General features: G+C 39.6%; 1 protein-coding gene across 11 annotated transcripts in view; it reads left to right on the plus strand.

The window, feature by feature from the left end:
- Positions 1-19,311, plus strand: part of LOC107272928 (fasciclin-1) — a 149,084-nt gene that overhangs the window by 119,402 nt on the left and 10,371 nt on the right. For 4 of the 11 annotated variants that reach the window (XM_015750651.2, XM_025090311.1, XM_015750659.2 and 1 more), the window contains exons 5-10: positions 1,163-1,259; positions 2,589-2,769; positions 2,846-3,006; positions 10,298-10,306; positions 14,990-14,995; positions 17,464-17,706. In XM_015750651.2, coding sequence (XP_015606137.1) covers positions 1,163-1,259; positions 2,589-2,769; positions 2,846-3,006; positions 10,298-10,306; positions 14,990-14,995; positions 17,464-17,706 — 697 coding nt within the window. The remainder of the gene's footprint in view (positions 1-1,162; positions 1,260-2,588; positions 2,770-2,845; positions 3,007-10,297; positions 10,307-14,989; positions 14,996-17,463; positions 17,707-19,311) is intronic. The other 7 variants (XM_025090286.1, XM_025090324.1, XM_015750668.2 and 4 more) reach the window with 3 other exon arrangements.

Genomic DNA, 19,311 nt, shown 5'->3' on the forward strand with positions numbered 1-19,311 from the left:
AACTTTTTCTTTCAATATTTTCATCCCGGGGTTCGATCCGAGGAGCTCCCGCGGGATCCTGGAATGAAAGTATCAGAAGGTAAAACGTGCTGGGAAAAGAAAAGGGAAGAACGCTTTCCCGGCTGTCACTTCTCGTTCTGCCCCTAGGACCAGAACCTATCGTATGGGCTTCCCTATTTTAGCTATTCAGCCCCAAGTGATTCGCAATCCCATCCATCCCCGAGATGGCTACTTACTGGCTCGCGTTCTACGTTCGGGGGTAAGAAAAAGTGACAGTGGATTAACAACGTCGAACAGGCGGAAAAGTAAGTAAAAGTGAAGATAGCAGCGGATCAGTTGATGCGAGAATGCCCGGGCGTAAAGCGAGACGCGAAAGAGAGTGGGAGCAATAAATATAAAGGAGAGAGATGGAGAACCCAGCGGAATCCGGATTTAAGGGAAATTACGTATATCCTCAACGTAAATCCTCCGTGTCTATGCAAAAGCAATTTTCCGTACCGCGTAAAATGTAAAACGCAGCAGCGAACCATTCCCGTCCTTCGACCGACAATTTTCGCTTAAATATGTGTCAGTGTTATAATCGTAAATAATGCCGACCGACCCTCCTCCTTTTTGAAATTCCATGCTTCTCCGCATTTTCCACCTCCTCTTCCTCCTACTTCCTTCTCTCCTTATCTTCGTTCTCGAGGGTGAATCCTCTGGGCTGTCTTTCACATCAACCTATAAACGTAAACATATTTCCTGAGCCACTCTGCCGCCTTAACGTTTTTAAAAAAATTACGACCCATGCGGGATTTTCATGTACGCGTCACGCCGTTCTTACGCTGACGTATGTCGTCGCCGTCTTTTTTACGTACGAAACCACCTACTTCCCCTTGGCTCTGCAACCCCCCGCGCCGTCCTCTAGAAATAGAGGCGTTTAAAGCCTCAACTACCATTAAGGAAAATTGTTTGAACGAAACATCGAAGTCCAGACATTTCTTTAATAACTTTAACTTATGCATATAGTTTACATGGTGAAACATAAAACGTGGAAGAGAGAACGGAAGTGACCCACGGAGGATTTATATGATGAAAACAATATACCTCTATTTTTCATTATTTCAAATGCTCTTATCACAGTCCGCTATGTATTGCGTAATAAAAAAAATTATCTTTGCAGGTTATTCCGTCAGCGTGTTTTCGACCTGAAAAAGACAGGCGTCTTCAAAGCCGAGGGTCGATACACTTTCTTCCTCCCGGTCGACGAAGGATTTCAGGTATGTCTCTTCCTCTCCTTTGGCTATCAGAGAAAAGAGCTGAGGTCCTAACTATAAGACTTCATCCTTAAGCGCTTCTATTATTGCTAAGCTTCATTTATCGTCGTGGTAAAACCGTCTTTTAGCCACTCAATGGACGACCTAATAGTGCCAGACTTTTAGGTCTTCGTTAAGGTGTAGGTCTTCCGTAAGCCACAGGAAGCTTCCTCGTGTTACTGTGCTAGCATAAGTTGTTTGCTAAGGTACTCTGGGCAATACAGTAGAGTCTGGTACATTGAGTAGGAGTACCTGGGGGAACTTGGAGCATACCAGGATAGATAGATCACATATGTATACCTATACTTGAATGATGGCAATTCTATGTCCTGTTTAGAACAAAGCCGGAATGCTTGCTGCGTTATCTACTCAAATATCCACGTAGCCATATAAGTATCGGGGTATAGTATAGCATCAACTGATATTCCGTTAGAGAGCCGTTTATGGTGATATTTCCTCAGAGTCCAAAAATTTGTAACGCTTCGAAAAAGCATTTAACACCAAAACAATGGAGAGTATGCAATTGCCAGTGATCCATAGCTAGTTATAAGATTGGTCAGAATAGTCCTGAAAATATTCGAAAAAATTCGATACCCAACGAGACGGACACCTAAGAGCTTCAAGCCGATTACGGCAAGTTAGCTGCACCCCTGATCCCGAGTGGGCTGGCATTCGTTTCGGTGTCTCTTGTTGCAAGGCTAAAGTATCCAAGGACGCTTCGTGCATCTACGCAATCCTTTCCAGGAAACACGATACTCCGTGCTCCAGGCTCAAGCTCGGCCACAGCATGGCCAAGGGTAGCTAATTCTGACCCAGGGCTGGCTCGCTGTATTTCCTGGGTTGTAAAGCACCTCTTCAAAGCTTCCGGTTATCAACCTTTATTATTCATGGTTCTCTTTACAGGTTTCTCTTTGTCGTCTCTTGCTTTCGCATACCTACCTGGCCGTTACAGCTCTTTATTAAACGATAACCATGTGTGCTTTTGCGCTCTGGAAAATCCTGTGTTTCTCTTTGTCTACGCGTGTATCTGCGATTTCTATACTGCATTTCCTGGAACAATGAGAAAAGTACGTTGCTCACGTGAGGTCGTATTACAATTTCCTAGTTAGCCACGATTGCATGGAACATATGAGACTGTCTCGTTTCATACAGTCATCCTGTCGAACCTTTTTTTTCAATTACGAGCTTCTTAAGGATTAGAATAGAATCTATTTCTAAACTGGATACAGATAATTCATTGGCACAAATATATATATATATATAAAGGTAATATTAATACGTTTATTTTTTTAGCCGTCACCCAGACCACAGAAGGTTGATCAAAAGGTCGTAGATGGACATATTATTCCTGATCATATACTCTTTACGGCGCCCACGCAACACGATGTACCCTTCAGGACCTTGGCATTCAGTGATAATATCCGAGTCAGCATTAGTTTCCTTTCGGAGCAGGATGCCAAGGGTGACGTCAGAAGTAAGTATTTGTATTAGATGAAATACCCAAAATATAACATATATACAAGAGATATTAACATCCGTTAACTTTACAGCCTACGTAAAATCTACCACGACCTCAGGTGACGATAAGCATCCCCCTGGCGTAGTTCTTGCTGAAATTGTAAAAGCCAACATCCCTGTACGAAACGGAGTAGTTCATCTCATTCAGCGACCGTTGATGATCATCGATACGACAGTCACCGATTTCCTTAAGGTCAGTGCTAATTACACTTACGCCATACCTCTTCCAATATACAAGAAATGATATGATAGTTTGTCGTTTGTCGATACCCAGCCCTCGAAACCTTTTAAATGGATGCTCTATTTCGAATATATAAAATGCAAGTAAGACGCAATCATTCATTTTCCTTAATATAACAAAGACGCATTCAATCTTCGATCCTATTATGTTCTTTTAGATCCCATAAGAAAGGAGCATCGGCAACTATAAAAGCTTTTAGGTTAGACCGCACCTGAATCACGTGTCATCGCAGCGTCTCTCAGTTCTATTATCTTTGACTTTCCTGCCTCTTCCTCCTTCCGTCTTGGACTGCCCATGCATCCCTCTTTGAGGAACGGACGACCGGACGTACCGGCAGAGAGTTAGGTCGCCTCTATGTTCACATAATGGAGTGGCCAGCTGCTTGCGGCTTGTCCGACGGCCCTTGTACTGACCGCGTCCACTTGCCTCCCCTTAGCAATAGACTCTTCGGTTATCGAAATTGCCAGTATAAGTAAAATGTATAGTTATACACGTGCCGTGACGTCATTTTCATCGTGAATTCACAATATTAAACAAACCTTATTGACAGCGGTGCCATGGATAATCCCATCTGCCAATAGCTTATGGATGACACGCATGTGGCCGCAATGATTACGACTGTACGTCACGTCAAAACAACGCCAACCCCTTTGATTCCCGTCACGCTCTTGCATAGAGCACGTCAACGTGACGGAGCACGTCGCCCGATGCCGACGCCAACGAATCGGGCATGGGAATACTAATGTCTCCTAATGCATCGTCTACTACAAATTTACGGTTCCCTCCCCCGGCAGAGCATCCCTATGTACGAGTGCATCTCTCTGAATCCCCTTGCTGTGTAAATCTTGATTGGCCGGGCGATTGACCGAGGAAGGAAGCGGTTATACCAGCCAGTGGGTCTGTCCGCTCTTGACGGGGCTTCAGAGCGTTGAGAAATTTTGAATTATCTACAGTATCTTTATGCAAATACGTAAATGTCTGTATACCTTGCAATGGATGTTAATGCCGATATCGCACCGTGTATCAACTTATATACGTTAGTACGGTACGTAACGATTTTAATCTACGAGAGACGCGTTGAGCTTCATTGTCAACCCTCGAAGTCATAAAATAATCTGATTAGTAGCTCCAACCATAATTTCGCTCATTAACTTTTATTCAGTATGTCGTAACCTCAGTTTTCTCTTTCCGAGTCGGATGGTTAAGCTAATTTTACGAACTTCTCACGAGTCCCTATACTCCCCCAGCATACGCCTTTTCTCACTCTCCGTATCTTTTAATGTCAATCTATATCTATAGCTATACGTATTACGTCATACTATGTCCTTCACTATGCTCTGCCATTTTCGACACTTTTACAGAAGCCAAATAGCGTCTTCTCAGACTCCTCCTTGAATCCGGCCAAAAAGTTTGTCTTCCAAGGGTTTATTGCCTTAGAAATGTCTCTGGGACTCTTTGATTTTTTTTTGTATGTCAAGCTAGCTCGTTCAATCGATTCCAGGCTGCCCGCGAAAGAGTTTCATAATTTCGTTTTGAAAATTGTAAGCTACGTATCCTGTTTGTTGGTGGTAGGAACGAACTTGTTTTATTTTTGTTGCCTATTCTCATTATCTTAACCCCAAGCAAATTCCAACGTCACGCTTCGAAAAACGTCAGGTGTGCCAAAAGGGGCACTGGAACATTTTTTTCCTCAATTTTAACTAATTCGCGCCCTTCGAACTCTCTCTACCCGTGGTAAAGTTCATCCACTTTCACCGTCTGTCATGACACGCGTGTCCACATATGTCCGCACGTACTGACCTATACGCATTGCCGCGCTACTACGTTCCACGATTCAACCCCTGGATACCTACAATTATCCGAAACGCCACTGTACCTATATCCTCCACTCCCGTAATTTACTGAAGTTCATCTGTTTACGGTGAAAACACATAAATTCTGGCTAACCCGCTTATTTACACTTTCACGTCTGTTGTATAGAATAGCACAGTTCTGGAAACTTTGCAGTCACTCGTATATGGTAAAGGAAAGTGGAAACTATTACCTACGGAATTCTCACCTATCCCGCTGGGAGTGTAGTAATTGCTGGGCATTTTATAAAATTACTTTTGATATCAGGTGCTGCGTGGAATAAAGTATTTTATTATTAATGAAATTCTATAGCTGATAAGAAAATTTTTTTAAACGTATCTCAATGATTTTCTTGGAAAATGAATGATTGCACTGTACCAACAGGTACAATATTGATACGTCCCGATAATTCCATTGCAGGTATTTTCTATATAAGAAAAAACCGCCAGTTATTCGTTTCAAAAATAATTCTATATCGCTATGCGGTTTGAATATCTGTACAGGAATTAGTGAATATTGGAGTGCTAGTGCATTTCCATTAAATAGTAACGTCAACCTGTCATCAATTTATGTATGTTGATCCCGTAGTCATTAGCATCATTCTGTCATACAAAAGCTCGAATGTCCATGCCACTCGACAAGTTATCCGTAACCGAATCACACGCGCGTCATCAGTATCACCGTTATCACCATCATTGAGCAACAACGTGTAATACAGAGTTGTTACACGAGCCAAACTTAAATGAACTCTGATTCGTGAATTATTCACATAACTATACAAACGAACTGGAGCACTTTTCGCCTAATGTTGTACTGTTGCATCAATCTGTCCCTGTCGCTGTATATTAGTAGAGACCAGTGACGAATCAGTGTATAAAAACTGGGAATATTAAAAAATAATATTTCGAAGAAAAATTATTTTAATCAAAATTCAAAATACGAACAACGCCAATTATTTGTTCTTAATTGTCCATATAAATATTATGATTATAAACTCCCTCGAAATCTTTTGATTCGTCACATTGGTTTGTACATATGTCATCCCACGTATGTTGTGTAATTATAATTGTTACGTCAGGAGCAAGCGTACTTTTTTTTTCAAATAAAACTTGGTTTAAATTCCAAAAATGATACGTCTTCAAATTTCACGTAATACTGGATAATCCGTGTAACGCGTATCTTTTTTTGTGTTTCACCCTTTAAAAAAAGTACGATCGCTCGAAGCCCAAAACTAATCACTTATTTTCAGGTTTTGTCTTCGCGTCAGCGAATAATGATGGAGAGGGAGACTGTAAGGAAAAATGACAAAAAGAAAAAAGAAAGATACTCGATGTGTAGGGAAAGCACAATCCCTGTGTATTCTGACGCAAGTGCACCGCCTCATGTGTTTCTCACTGCAGATCTTTGCCTCTGCTAGCAAAAGTCCCTCCTACCCGTTAGATACTTTCTACTCCTATGAATCTCTGTTCTTTTCTTTATCACGCCTATACTATATATACGTTCCATATCTATTGTCTTCAGGACACTCGAAAACTTACACATCGAGTTCTCACAGGACATACTTATATACATATCATATAACTGTCTTCCACGTGTCTAAAAGCCCGGCAATATGATTACATACGTGAATATGTAAATATTCATATGAGACTTCAGTTGGTATTATAGAAGCAGGGAAACTATCGTCAAAACAAAAAGAAACTAATAAATTCCTTGTCGCGAACTAACAACGAGATTCGATTAGTTTTGGACATCAAAGCATTTCCTGTTTCCGTATCTGTACGATTAAACCGTACATTCTCGTATACGTATTACATTTATATACAATACGTAGCTATACTCCAACATAGGTATGATTACTCATGCAGCAGCATACCTCGAGAAGTATTATGCGTCTGTTTAACAGGCGTTAGAATTCCCATAGGTACAGCGTGCGTTATAACTACTTAACAAGAACTCAGCCACCCGTCATTGTTGTACGAATAAAATGTATCGCATTATTAGTATTATTTTATTATATTACTTAATATATATACAGTTCATAAATCGATGAAAATCTAGTGAATAATATTAAATGAGAATATCATGTACTTTTATGAATATTTACCAGCCGAGCATATGGATATCCAATGATACTTTTATATACTAAATGGATATGTAGATATATGATTCTAGGCGAGGTAGATCGTAGGTATATACGGTTAACATACATTTTTGTATTCTCAGACCTTCTTTTTAAGGGTCCTCTAAAATATCCGACAATCCTCGTCATATTGACATTCTCGAGAGGCCGACGTTTAAAAGCTCCAACAGTTTTAACGATCGACCGCACGGCTTTTACTCACTTGCTTACTCCCTCGTGCCCTTTAACCGTTGGCCTTTTTCTCCCATCCACTCCTCTCTCTTTTTTTCTTTCTCTTCCCCGTTCTTCCCATCACACTCACTCACTTGATCTCTTTTGCTCTCTTTCGCTGGATTCAACGACGTCGACGTCCCCAGCGAATTCTTCTTCCTCCTCGAGCGTCAGAAATGTCCACATAATACAAGCCTCCCTTAAACGGTGGCGTCAGCTCGACGACGTCGACGGCGACGTCGTTGATTCGGATAATTGAGGAAAAAGGGAGATGATGCCGTTCAGAAGGAAGTAGGAGAGTAGGAAGTTGGTCGATTGGAATTGCGAGAATCTTTTAAAATTTCGTACAGTGGAATCTGTAGAACGTGAACTATATAAAAGTGAAAAATTTTTGATTTTCTTTTTAAGGGTAATCGTATATGCATATATATAAGACCTTAGACTTCAGTCCATTTCCACTTACCAGGGATATCCCTTACTTGCTTCACTTCGTTCTTCTCACCCAGATAAAAAAAGAACATCCCTCGGAGCCCAAGTTTCCAACTTGCGCGAGTCACGACGGCTTTGAGCCATCCTGAGCCGAGGCGTTCTGACGACATTAATTGAAAATTATGCGGCGCAATTGAAGTTTCGCGACGAAAGGACGAGCGCCCGATTCGCCGAGAAAACTCTATTACTCTGTTATGTCTGCTGAGAAGAAAAGAGGAAGAGACGAGAAAATCGTGGTGGGAAAAGAAAATGGGAAAAAAGAAAAATAGAACGGTGAGAAAAAATGCCTGATTGACTGACGGATATAAACTTTGGTAATATTAGTTGAAAACTTGACAGGAGAATCCCAATGAATTCTCTTGGTACAGTTCACCGACCGTACAGTCGCAAAGCTCAAAGGGAATTATACGTGTTTCCATGTACCCCGAGTAGCGGCGATGATAATAACTCCCACGTGTGCACGTACACGTGTATTCGTATCCAGGTGAGAACTGAGCTTTCAAGCGATTTGCTGTAGCGTAATTCGCCTTAATGAAAGCATCGCGTGCTTCGGTACATTTGGGATTAAGGGAATTCTTCACTGGCCAATTTCTATAACTCCGCTAATTACCGATTCTCTGAGGTTCGCGCCGGAAGAGGTCAGCGTTCGTATTTAATCAGCGTGTTAGCATTGGCTATCGTGCCCAGTATATTCAATGAAAAGAAGCACCGAGCAACCTTAATTTCTCACCCTAGCGAAAACTGGAAGTCGGAAAAGGTGGAATGTGGAATGCAGAATGATCCTGGACGAGGAAAGGGATAAACGAATTTACGTCGTAGTCACGCAGTCGCAATGCACCTTAATTCCACGTAATAACGCCGCTCTGCAACTCGATTCCCTCGTTCCGTTCTTCCTTTTCTTTTTCAAAGATTCCGAAACAGACAGTCAGGAAGTTAAGGGGAATTGCTGGAACGCGGAAAAGGGGATGAAACGTGTAATTTTACTACCGAGAACCTGTAACCTAAAATTAATACGAGGTAGAAAAGAGCGTGTGCACGTTGCTGCTCGGTTCACTTCTTTTTTCAAATTAAAAGAAACTTACCTAAACTATAATCAAATGTGGTGCAGTGTAGTTTCAGATAGCTAAAGCATAAAATTTACAATAAAACATATTAACATTCGCAAGAATTCGTCCCTGAATGTTGAACGTAAAATTATGTAAAATTAATGTTTTTAAAAAAAATCAGTCAAATTTCAAGAAAGTGAGAGGGTAATGATTAAAAACAATTTCTCATCGACCTACCATTCTTCCTGCATATCTATTGCAAAAATAACACGCGAAAAGAATGCCTCAGGCTTTTCTGACGTAATAAAAATATTCACAGAGCATACAATTAAGTATACAATTTTCAAAGTACCGAAACTCTTCTACGACCCTCTACCACTGTACTCTCGGACGACAAAGTATCCGAAGCGAATGTAAATTAGCCCTGTGAGATTCACGTGGTACATCGAAGAGGATTTTGCAGCGTGCTTGAAATATGTCGTGATTAAAATTAATAGTTCCAACGCGGCTGTCCTATCAATTGTTAATGACTGGGTTTCTGGTTCGCAGCTGAAATACAATTCCGCGAATGGCACCGGCACAGTACATACCTCTGCTTAATGCAACTCCCAAGCGAAACATTGTTGTAAGTACATATATTACGAAATCCTTGTAACACGAGTGCATTAACTGTACACGTGTACTTACGGTCGGTTAATTAACCAGGAACACACAGATGGACACTCATCACTTGCAATAAACCAATGCAACGATGCTCGGTTGCGTAAATATTCATGGTGCGAAAAGAAAAGCTAACCCAGGCCAATCGGTAGTTAGCTAAATAAATGGCCACCGATACTTATTTCGTCTGGTTCGCAAATTTTCGCGATAAGGACTGTGAAATTCCAAGTGATTTATATTACGTTTGATATGCAATGGGATATTAAATTAAACATACAGCGATTTGCATTAATACTGTTATTAATGACACAGTATTTTTTCATTGGGATTACCGGCATTCGAGAATTTACGTCAATATACAAGGAATTAATATTTTGTGAATTAATGAGTTATGTAAATTACCGTCAATACAGTCCGGCATTGGGTGATTAATATTACAGTATTTGAACAAAAGATATATTCGTATCGCAATGACGGGATTTTTATCAACGATTAAAACATTATACAACCCTCTTGTATTTATTCTAACAATGATTATCATAGAAGTATAATAGTAGGAAAACTTTTTATTTTAATTGACATATATATTCATAAGATATTCATTCGATCAGTCCTGATAACGTATTTCATGCTGCTTCAGGCAAACAGTTTGAACTCTTCACTTTCAGCATAGGAAGAGAACACTTGATAGAACAAAACGGCAAGAAACCCCAATGGACCACCCACATCACCTCTCGACAGTGAACATTATATACCTATTTATATAATACAAGTTATCTTCTTTCTGTTTTCTGTTCGCTTCTTATATTACGGACGACCCTGGTTTACTGGCTTCTCTGTGCAGTCTTTCCAGGTAATTCGCCGCCGGCTTTTTTTCTATTTTCATGAAGACTCGCTAGCGAACGTTACATGTACATCTACCTATACGTTTTTCATCAAGTTTACCTATCGCTCTTTCTTTCTCTCTCTTTATCTATCTCTCTCCCTCTCTATCTCTCATCCTAAAGTTTTATCCATTTTCTTACCGCACCTTTCGAACTCGCCGCCGCTCACATTTTTTCGCTCACCCTATATATGTCGTTGCTGCGCTAGCTGAAAGTGGCTTGACTTTTTGTCACGTAGAAGGAACGAGCGGCGATCTGCGCGACGAGCGTGCGCGCGTGTGTACTTGCGAATTTGCATTTTGTAGTCAGTGTTTTTTTTTTTTTACGTGCTTCAATACCTTTCTCTCCTTTTTTTCTTGATACGAAAAGAAAAAGGGTCCTTGGTCCAATTTACTACTTGACCTCCCTGCAATCAAATTTTTTAATGCTCCTCGGGCTTCCCTTCAAATTTTTCTTATAACACGCGCTTATAACGGCCTCCTCGCCAGTTTCCCGTAACTTTGTCTTTGTATCGAGCAGCATTGTCACTTTTTCACTTAATTCACCGTGCACAATTCTATAAACCTTTGTATGGTACAGTTAAACTTTGTGACTATAACAATGTCCCGCCGATGTCTCTCGTAATAATATTAATCGATTCGGATCGGTCTTTCAACTTATTTCATACTTTTGTTATTGTGCTTGCAAGACGTAAGATCCCGTTGGTATCTGGTCAATGTGAAAGTTTCGTTATCTATTCACCTGTCTGTACCTATCTAAAGGGGGACTAAAATAATGCAGTGAAGATTTACGTCATACCGATCGTACGAAAGGCTCTTTTGTGTCCTTTTTACGAAACGCTGCGTCACATCCGATCATTCAACTAGGTGGCATCTGCAGCACTCGCCGATAAATTAGTCGCAGCGATATTCTATTTCCAATCAATGCATGCGCAGATCAATATACGTAGAATTGGCTGCAGATACGATGCTGCACGTTCCGTCACCCTGGCACAATTGCATGCACATTGCGATATTAAGCACTCGAAATGCTGATATACAAGGAAATCAGTGTCGTGAAAGAATTTGGGGAAAATCACCTATTAAAAAAAAAAAAATGAAAAGGAAAAAATTTTAGAATATTAATATATTGGTTTTTTCCTCCTTCAAGAAAACCAAGAAAACCAGTCGAAAGGAGTCGCTCCGGGACTAAAATGAAAAATGTCGCGTCGCCCATTGAAAAAGCATCCTCGCGTCGGGAAAGGTTTTCATAAGTTTTCCGCGGCAATCGCGGCTCGAGCAGAGAAAACCAGAGGCACGAGCGAACAAGACTCGTAAATTTTCAGGACCTACAAGTCCTGTTCCTTCACACTGAGAACTATGATGCTGCAGATACATGTATATTATACGTACAACTACTCCCATGTATTCGCGCGAGGTGGAAAGCCGATGTTATTTTTTGTATATTTCTGTCAATCAATTCGCAATAGTTTATCGGAAATACCGGGTAGAAACGAACCGAGCAAAATTGAAAAGACATTCGGTCCTGATTTTCATTTGTTCGTACGCGAAATGCAGTACATAGGATGACATATTCGACTATCAAATATTATGTATAGAGGCGTACATATGGCGAAGCTCGCGAAACATATCGGGAACATATGTGTGGTTAAAGAGAAATAAATAAAAAAATATGAGAGAAAAAATTTTCCAGATTTTACAGTCAATTTTATTTGTAATAATTTTCAATTCTTATATGACACGTATGTGACAATCACTTCCGGTATGTGGTTCATATATCGTGATATGAAACGTCAGGTATATCCGTCTCGTATCTAAAATTTTTTCCCGGCATATATAGATCATGTATACAGGTAGATCGATACACACCCAGCGGCATTGCAAACTAATTCCGGGATAAAGTTACTGAAAAAATACTAGCTTCAAAGCTAACAGACGCGAAACTTAAAATATACTCCAATGTTTGGACACGCACGCCCTGTGTAATTAACATACGTAGAGACGTGATATTGTTGGACAATTGGATCTGGCGAAAAGAAAAATACTCGAAGTGTATATTGCCTCGCCATCAGTCCAAAGGGCGATAGTAGGAAAACGTGTAGAGAAAATTCTCGAATTGCCGTACGTGCTATTTTCGTACTCCTAGAATTTCATTGATCCCTCTCAGTATATCTCTCTGCCATTTTTTTTTAAATCTCTGTACCACGAAAATAACCTGTCGACTGTTCGTTAACAGCAAGTTACAATAATTCGTGAAATGGCTCTGCTCCGCTATTATAGTTTAATGCTCGTAGCGATAATGGAAAAATTACGAGAAGCCATTGTGCACGTCATGAATTTGAAGCATATTGGACCTATTTCAAAAGAGATATTATCGTAGCTGGTGTATCGTAAAATGCAAATGGTTTTTTTTTTTTTTTTTTTTTTTTTCAGCAAGTTACAATAATTCGTGAAATGGCTCTGCTCCGCTATTATAGTTTAATGCTCGTAGCGATAATGGAAAAATTACGAGAAGCCATTGTGCACGTCATGAATTTGAAGCATATTGGACCTATTTCAAAAGAGATATTATCGTAGCTGGTGTATCGTAAAATGCAAATGTTTTTTTTTTTTTTTTTTTTTTTATATAAAACTCAAACATTTTTTGTACACCCATGCATTCATGTAAAAGCCATTATACGTGAACCCGACTATATCGATTTGTAAAATTTACTTTTATTACTTACCAGAAAGCAGTCTGGGTATATTGAGAGATTATGGTATACAGCTCAAAAAAAGCATGTAAACCGAAGAGAATTATCATACGAGTAGTCAGTTTACGTGATACTCATACAATACGATAAGCACGTTCCATCGTAAATTTTACAAAAAATATGTTTCCAATTTGCACTTTCAATCTCTCTCAATGCTAACTGTTGCTCCTTTCGGCGGGAAGATTCAAAAATCATTCCTCGAACGTACCGTCGTAAGTCGCACGTAAGATCAGGATGCTTTCCCTTTCAGTTTTGCATTGCTAATTCAAAGATGGTATACGCTCGTTTACATGTTATCGTCGGGTCATACAGGATAAGTACTGTGCTATCAATTTGTAACGTTCGGCCAGCAGCTAGTAGTCCCTCCTCTCGTGACAAAGCTTTTACGAGCAATTTAAAGGCCAGCCTCAAGGCTTTCCGAAGCTTTACGAGATCCGTGATGGCTAGAAGGGAATCGGTTATCCGATGGGATAACTGATACTGGAAACTTCGCCAATTAAATTCGTACTCACATGATGACCTATTTTACCGATTTCTGTTACGTGTATATATAAGTACAGAATAACTGGCCCATACTATAGTATATGTATAGCGAGCGTTCATTCACACTGCACGACGCACCGCAAACGACACGTATGTAAATATATATGTATATTGCATATAATAATAATGAACTATGAATCTTGAATGTCGCATGTGAACCATGCCAAGTGCACCGAAACACCATTCTCAGACAGCCGAAAGTCACTAGATTTTAGTATTCGCGACATATATCATATACACGCGTTTAACATTGAAACATTTCATTGTCAATTCATTCGAATCATGAACTATTGTTATTTCATTGATTGGATCGATCATATCGCGAAACCACTTTACGATATCGATGTGATCGGTCGATTTGTCTACGTAGGGGGAGGAGAACGGTGGTACGGCGAGTTTAAATATTGAATTTCTTATTTTGTATGAATTTTGGTACTTGTGATTTTTATCATCGGTCATATTGTGTTTTTTGTTTCATGCATACCTGAAAATTCGGTGTGAACTTGAAAATTAAATTTTAATACGCTATCGTGTAAGCTCGCCCTACCATCCAACGACCATTGCTATAAACTGATTGTTAATTTATTTAAGTTTTAAGATTATTTCCAGGATTTTTGAAAATCGTCCAGCCGTCTGGATTTTCTATACACGTATGTGCTCATACGCGCAGAATGTACTTAAACGCTCGGTTGTTTATTAACTGCCATTAAAAAGTGTTTGAACGCGTCTTACAGTACGACAATACACAACGCGTGCAGACGACATGCGAAATTACACGTGTCTGTGTATAGCGGTGGGTCTGCAGCATGCGGCGTATTAACGGCAGAGTGAATTCTATTGATAAAATCAATCGGTGGTAATCGGGCGTTTAATTAAATTAGTGCACTAAATTCCGTTGATGCACGGTCGGGCATTGTCGAAATGGCATTGTATGCCAAATGCTTGCTGGACTGTAGTGTACCAAGTCATTTATGTTAAAGAAAGGAAAATACTATTAATTACTTTTTAGAGTTAGTCACCGCCAACGTCCTATGGCAGATTGCTATTGCCAAATTAATTGCCAAATCCAGTCTAATTGAATTTTTCATTATCGTACGAATTAGCAATATCAAATCTGCTGCATTCGCGATTCTCGCGTTTTGCAAATTGTCGGTTATATCCATTGGGACTTATATTCGCGAACTGCTCCGAGAGTCGGTATTGTCGGTACCGGTATCGATTGTGAAATATCGATACTTGTCTTCGATTATCGAACGATTTTTCTATTGTGTATATGTGTTTACTATACTTTTATTGACTCAATGATGTTATTCTGTGGTGCTTTGCATGTCTCTATTGGACTCTGCATGTCGTATAGGGCATCGTAAGTACTTTAAACGAACTCACCAGAGACTACGAACACACGACACTCTCTTAGTATTATTTATATATCTTTTTATATTTAAACTCACGAAATTTATACGTGCGGATAATTCGTTGCGATGGAAATAATTCATTTGGCGAATCGCAGGGGAACAAGCGTAAAGGTATTGGCTATGCCAGTAGATACTTTTCGCTGCGCCAAGACGCGTTTTATATAGGACCAAGAAAACGGCGATAATTTTGAAATAATTGTATTAACTGAAACTCTTCGGAAGATCCTTTTAGTTACTTTGAGTCATTATGATAATTGCCCTTACTGTTAACGGGACAAAGACAAACAAATATTATGGAAAGGTGATTAGTCTTAGAGCAAATTGATAGTACAATGGTGAATCGAAGGGACTGGACTTTATATTATTTATGAAATTTACGTAATTATTATAACATATTATATTAGCGTCCTGGTGATGTACAAGATGTTTAAAATCGGACGAGTGATCTCCTTCGGTGTCTTTAACACTTATATTGAGTAACAAAAAAAAAAAAGAAAGTGTAACCTTAACCCCATCAGGGGCTGCTTTCGAGACACGGAACGAGGTCCGGCCGTTTTATTCAATTTAATTTATTTATTATCGTCGAATGCGTAACTCAAATACTACTCAATGTTTTAGTTCCTCCTCTATAGTTATACGGAGTTATTAGCAGTAGTATATTATTATTATTAATATTCCATATACATTATGACCCTGTAGTTAGTAATATTTTCCACGTAATGAGATTCCCTTGATTAACCTTTTTATTAATGTTTCGTAGTATCGAATTTCCGCTTCCGTCTTCCCTTCCTCTCCCTGGCTTCCAGATATTCGCAACGTCCAAAGATCAGCGAGAAATTGCAAGGCGCACGTATGACAAAGTGAGATATCGGTGAAGGTTTATAGATGAGTCAATAAGGAGGTGAAAGGGGATGGAAAAGTATGGAAAACGAAAATAATCAAATAAAAGTGCGGTAGAACCGTGAAAACTCTTGCCGTCGATACGATTGCGGATATTGCAATACTCTCAGCCGATCATCACCCATGTGAAAATTCAATTCCATCGATGTTGAATAGACCGAGTACTCCACAGGTGATCGATAGCGCATTCGTTAAATCTTTCATGTCACTTGAAAATATGTTGTGTAGAGGAGAACAAGTTAATTTTTTTTTAAATTCTCCGATGACGCACCGCAAAAAAAAATGTTGCTGTTCGCTCATTCGAATTTCCCGCCAAACGAACAATAAACGCTCTAATGTCCCTTGTGGGGTTTGCTGCTGGTCTACTAACCACAAAGTACCGGCGCCCCTTCGTTTGTATTTACAAACAAGTTTACCACAGTGGTTGACAAAACGAGAAATAACGGAATTGTCACATTCGAGAGAATTCACGAGTAAATTAGACACGCGTCGTCCGATACATTTTCTCTTCTCGTGTTTTTGTCCGGACTACTCGTGAAGCGAGACACGAATCTGCTTCAGTGTTCACTGTTTATATATTTGTAACTACAGAACATCTTACCGACAGAAGGTATACCTATAATCGACTCGACGAATTTTTCGTTATTTTCACGTACTTCGCAAGGGGATCGAAGTCAAGTAAGAAGTTGAGATTTATTAAATGGAAAATTCGCGTAGTTATTCACTTGTACTTTGCATTCTTCTTACCTACGTATAACCTGGTATAGGAAAGTTCTTAAGTACTACGTTGGCATCGTGACGTAATTTCTGATGCTTTATGGAAATTGTTACAGTTATTGGAACAATATAGTACCTCCTACGTAATTCGCATATATTTTTATTGCTTTACTTTTTATTGCTCTTTGTTTCAAAAACGAAAGCGCGCTGGTACTTGTCCTTTAATATTGTGTGTATTGGTTTTGTATATTGAGTTTCTAACGTATTATAGGGATATTCACGTTAAACGCACCACCCGAAACCTTTTTCTCTCATAGAAATCAAATGGGCTAACTAACTTCAAGCGACGCGTTTAACATAAATATGCCTATACTATATGATCTATTCTACAGGATTGAAATAGAATCGAATAAGGACGTTAGAAAGTCAATAGCCATTTTTATTGCGCTTAAACCCCTCTTACGTGCTTACTCAAATTTTTATTAACAATATTCTTCCCTTACCGAGATCCTCGTTTTGGGTTTCCCGTACAATTTTTACGGTATCGTATATATATGTGTTGTGTACCTAACTAAAATTTAGTAATACACCATATCTTACATAGTTTCGTTACTTTCCACTAAAAATTCGAAAAATAACATTTTCCGCAGATTCTCAGCTATAAAGAATTTCCGAGGATCTCGCGTGATTATCTCACTTCCGTGTCCAATCATCTTTATATCCCCAGCCTCCTTCCGTAGAAATTAAAATCTTGATAAGCATAATTCACGATAATCACGATTTCTTTCTCTCGATCCAGGAAAAGGAGGACGGTCCAATTTACAAGTTTTACGAGGTTATCCGCGATTTTGGTGATAATTTTATGAGCGACCTCACGACCCTCCACAACGTGACCTTATTTGCACCTAGTAATGCAGCATGGAGCGAGCCTGGCATAAAGCAGCTTCTCCAGGACAAGAAACGGATGCGAGAGATTCTGAACCTTCATTGCGTCAAGCAACGACTTCCGCTGGCCGAAATCATACAGAGGAACATTAATCAGGTTAGTTAAATGAAAATCGATTCGAACGAGACTCAAAGTGACTTTTCATAAAGCCGAACCTTGCGCCAGGCTCTCATTGACTTGAATTAATTAATCGATTTCGTCCTTATTAAGAATTTATTTCATTCTCTTATGTCAATACCGAATCTCCCCACTTTCCCCACTTTCTTTCTATCGTAACAAGACACAGTCGACAATCTTCACAAAACTTTATAAACGATGCCAGCTTACTGTTTTCTGAAAGATGCAGTCGCTTGGAAATGGACACTTCGAGGTAACGAGAATTAACACACAGCATAGTCGACGCTTATTTATTCAATGATATCACGTGCGTCATACACGCACAATTACATACTATAATACACGCACCCTAAGCTTTATACCTCGTTCAGTTTTTAAGAATCAACACAAAAAAGAACGCATAGACATTCGGAATGAAAAACTATGCATATTTTGCTTCGAATCCCTCCTGTGCATTTTATCCAGCAGCTCTTCCTAAAGATATCGCTATTCCCTTGTACCGTCATATTGCATTAAGTAACATAAGTCAGAAGAGAGTATTTTTTAATTAAAATAATCTAATCCAAGTCACGTTCCTTTTACTCGTTTATCAACAGTAAATTGAGGAAGGGGTCGAGAGATATAAATGTGGAGAGGACTCAAAACGTACATAAGAGTTATTTTAAAACAATTGGCCAAAACGTAGGAGTAAAGAGTACATTGTCCATCGGACTTACGTTTAAGTCACTTTCTTCGTTTCCTCGTAATTTTATTATCACCCGGCGGAACTTCTCGAGTCGATTAGATGATAATGAGCCTCGAGCCTCGAGACGTACAAAGACGAGCAGCGCGCTTAAGGCGCCAAGTACAATTAAACGAACCTTTTCGTCAGAAAAAGGACTCGAAGCGTTTCTGCCATTTCGAATCCTGTTGAGTCAGCTCGACGTTCTGCAGCGATCGAATCGTAAAACACGGAATAATTTATCTGACTGTAGTAACTTCGCTTTTTCGTTTTCCAGTTTTTTTTACTCTCTCTTTCCTTTTTCTTTTTTTTCACCTTTCTCTCCTCGTCTCTCGGCAAAACGAAGCGCGCCTATAAATTCCTATCGCGTTGCAGCTACACTTCTGTTTACCAAGCGTCCTGATGACGGGCTCCCAGCGTTCTGCTAGCGAAATTGTACGAGTTGCCGGCGGAACTCCATGGCTCGCGTTCTGACGACAATGTTATCGTTCAAAGGAACATTTTTCGAGCTCCCGTCAGTAGGCTAGGCGCACGTGGTCGGTCGACGTCCGAGCTAATTTGATTTTTTTAACACACAAATAGTCTGAAATGTATAGAGATGAATAGCACAGTCGTGAGTGTGGCTATAAGAAAAAAAAAACCCGTAGCTACTCTAACGCATAAATGCACTGCTGAATGTAGTTCATTATAAAATAAAATTTTTCATGCTATTGCGAAATACCCGCAATTAGTAGCACGCTGAAATAAAATTCTCTCTCCCTGTAACTTTAACCGAGCGACATTTTGCGTACAAAACAGAAGAGTAGAGGCGGGAGAGAGATTGAGATTTAAAAAAATATACACTCTTATACCGGCTAATTAAT

This window comes from Cephus cinctus, unplaced genomic scaffold (genome assembly GCF_000341935.2).
Source record: "Cephus cinctus unplaced genomic scaffold, Ccin1 Ccin1_scaffold0087, whole genome shotgun sequence".
Taxonomy (NCBI): Eukaryota; Metazoa; Arthropoda; class Insecta; order Hymenoptera; family Cephidae; genus Cephus; species Cephus cinctus.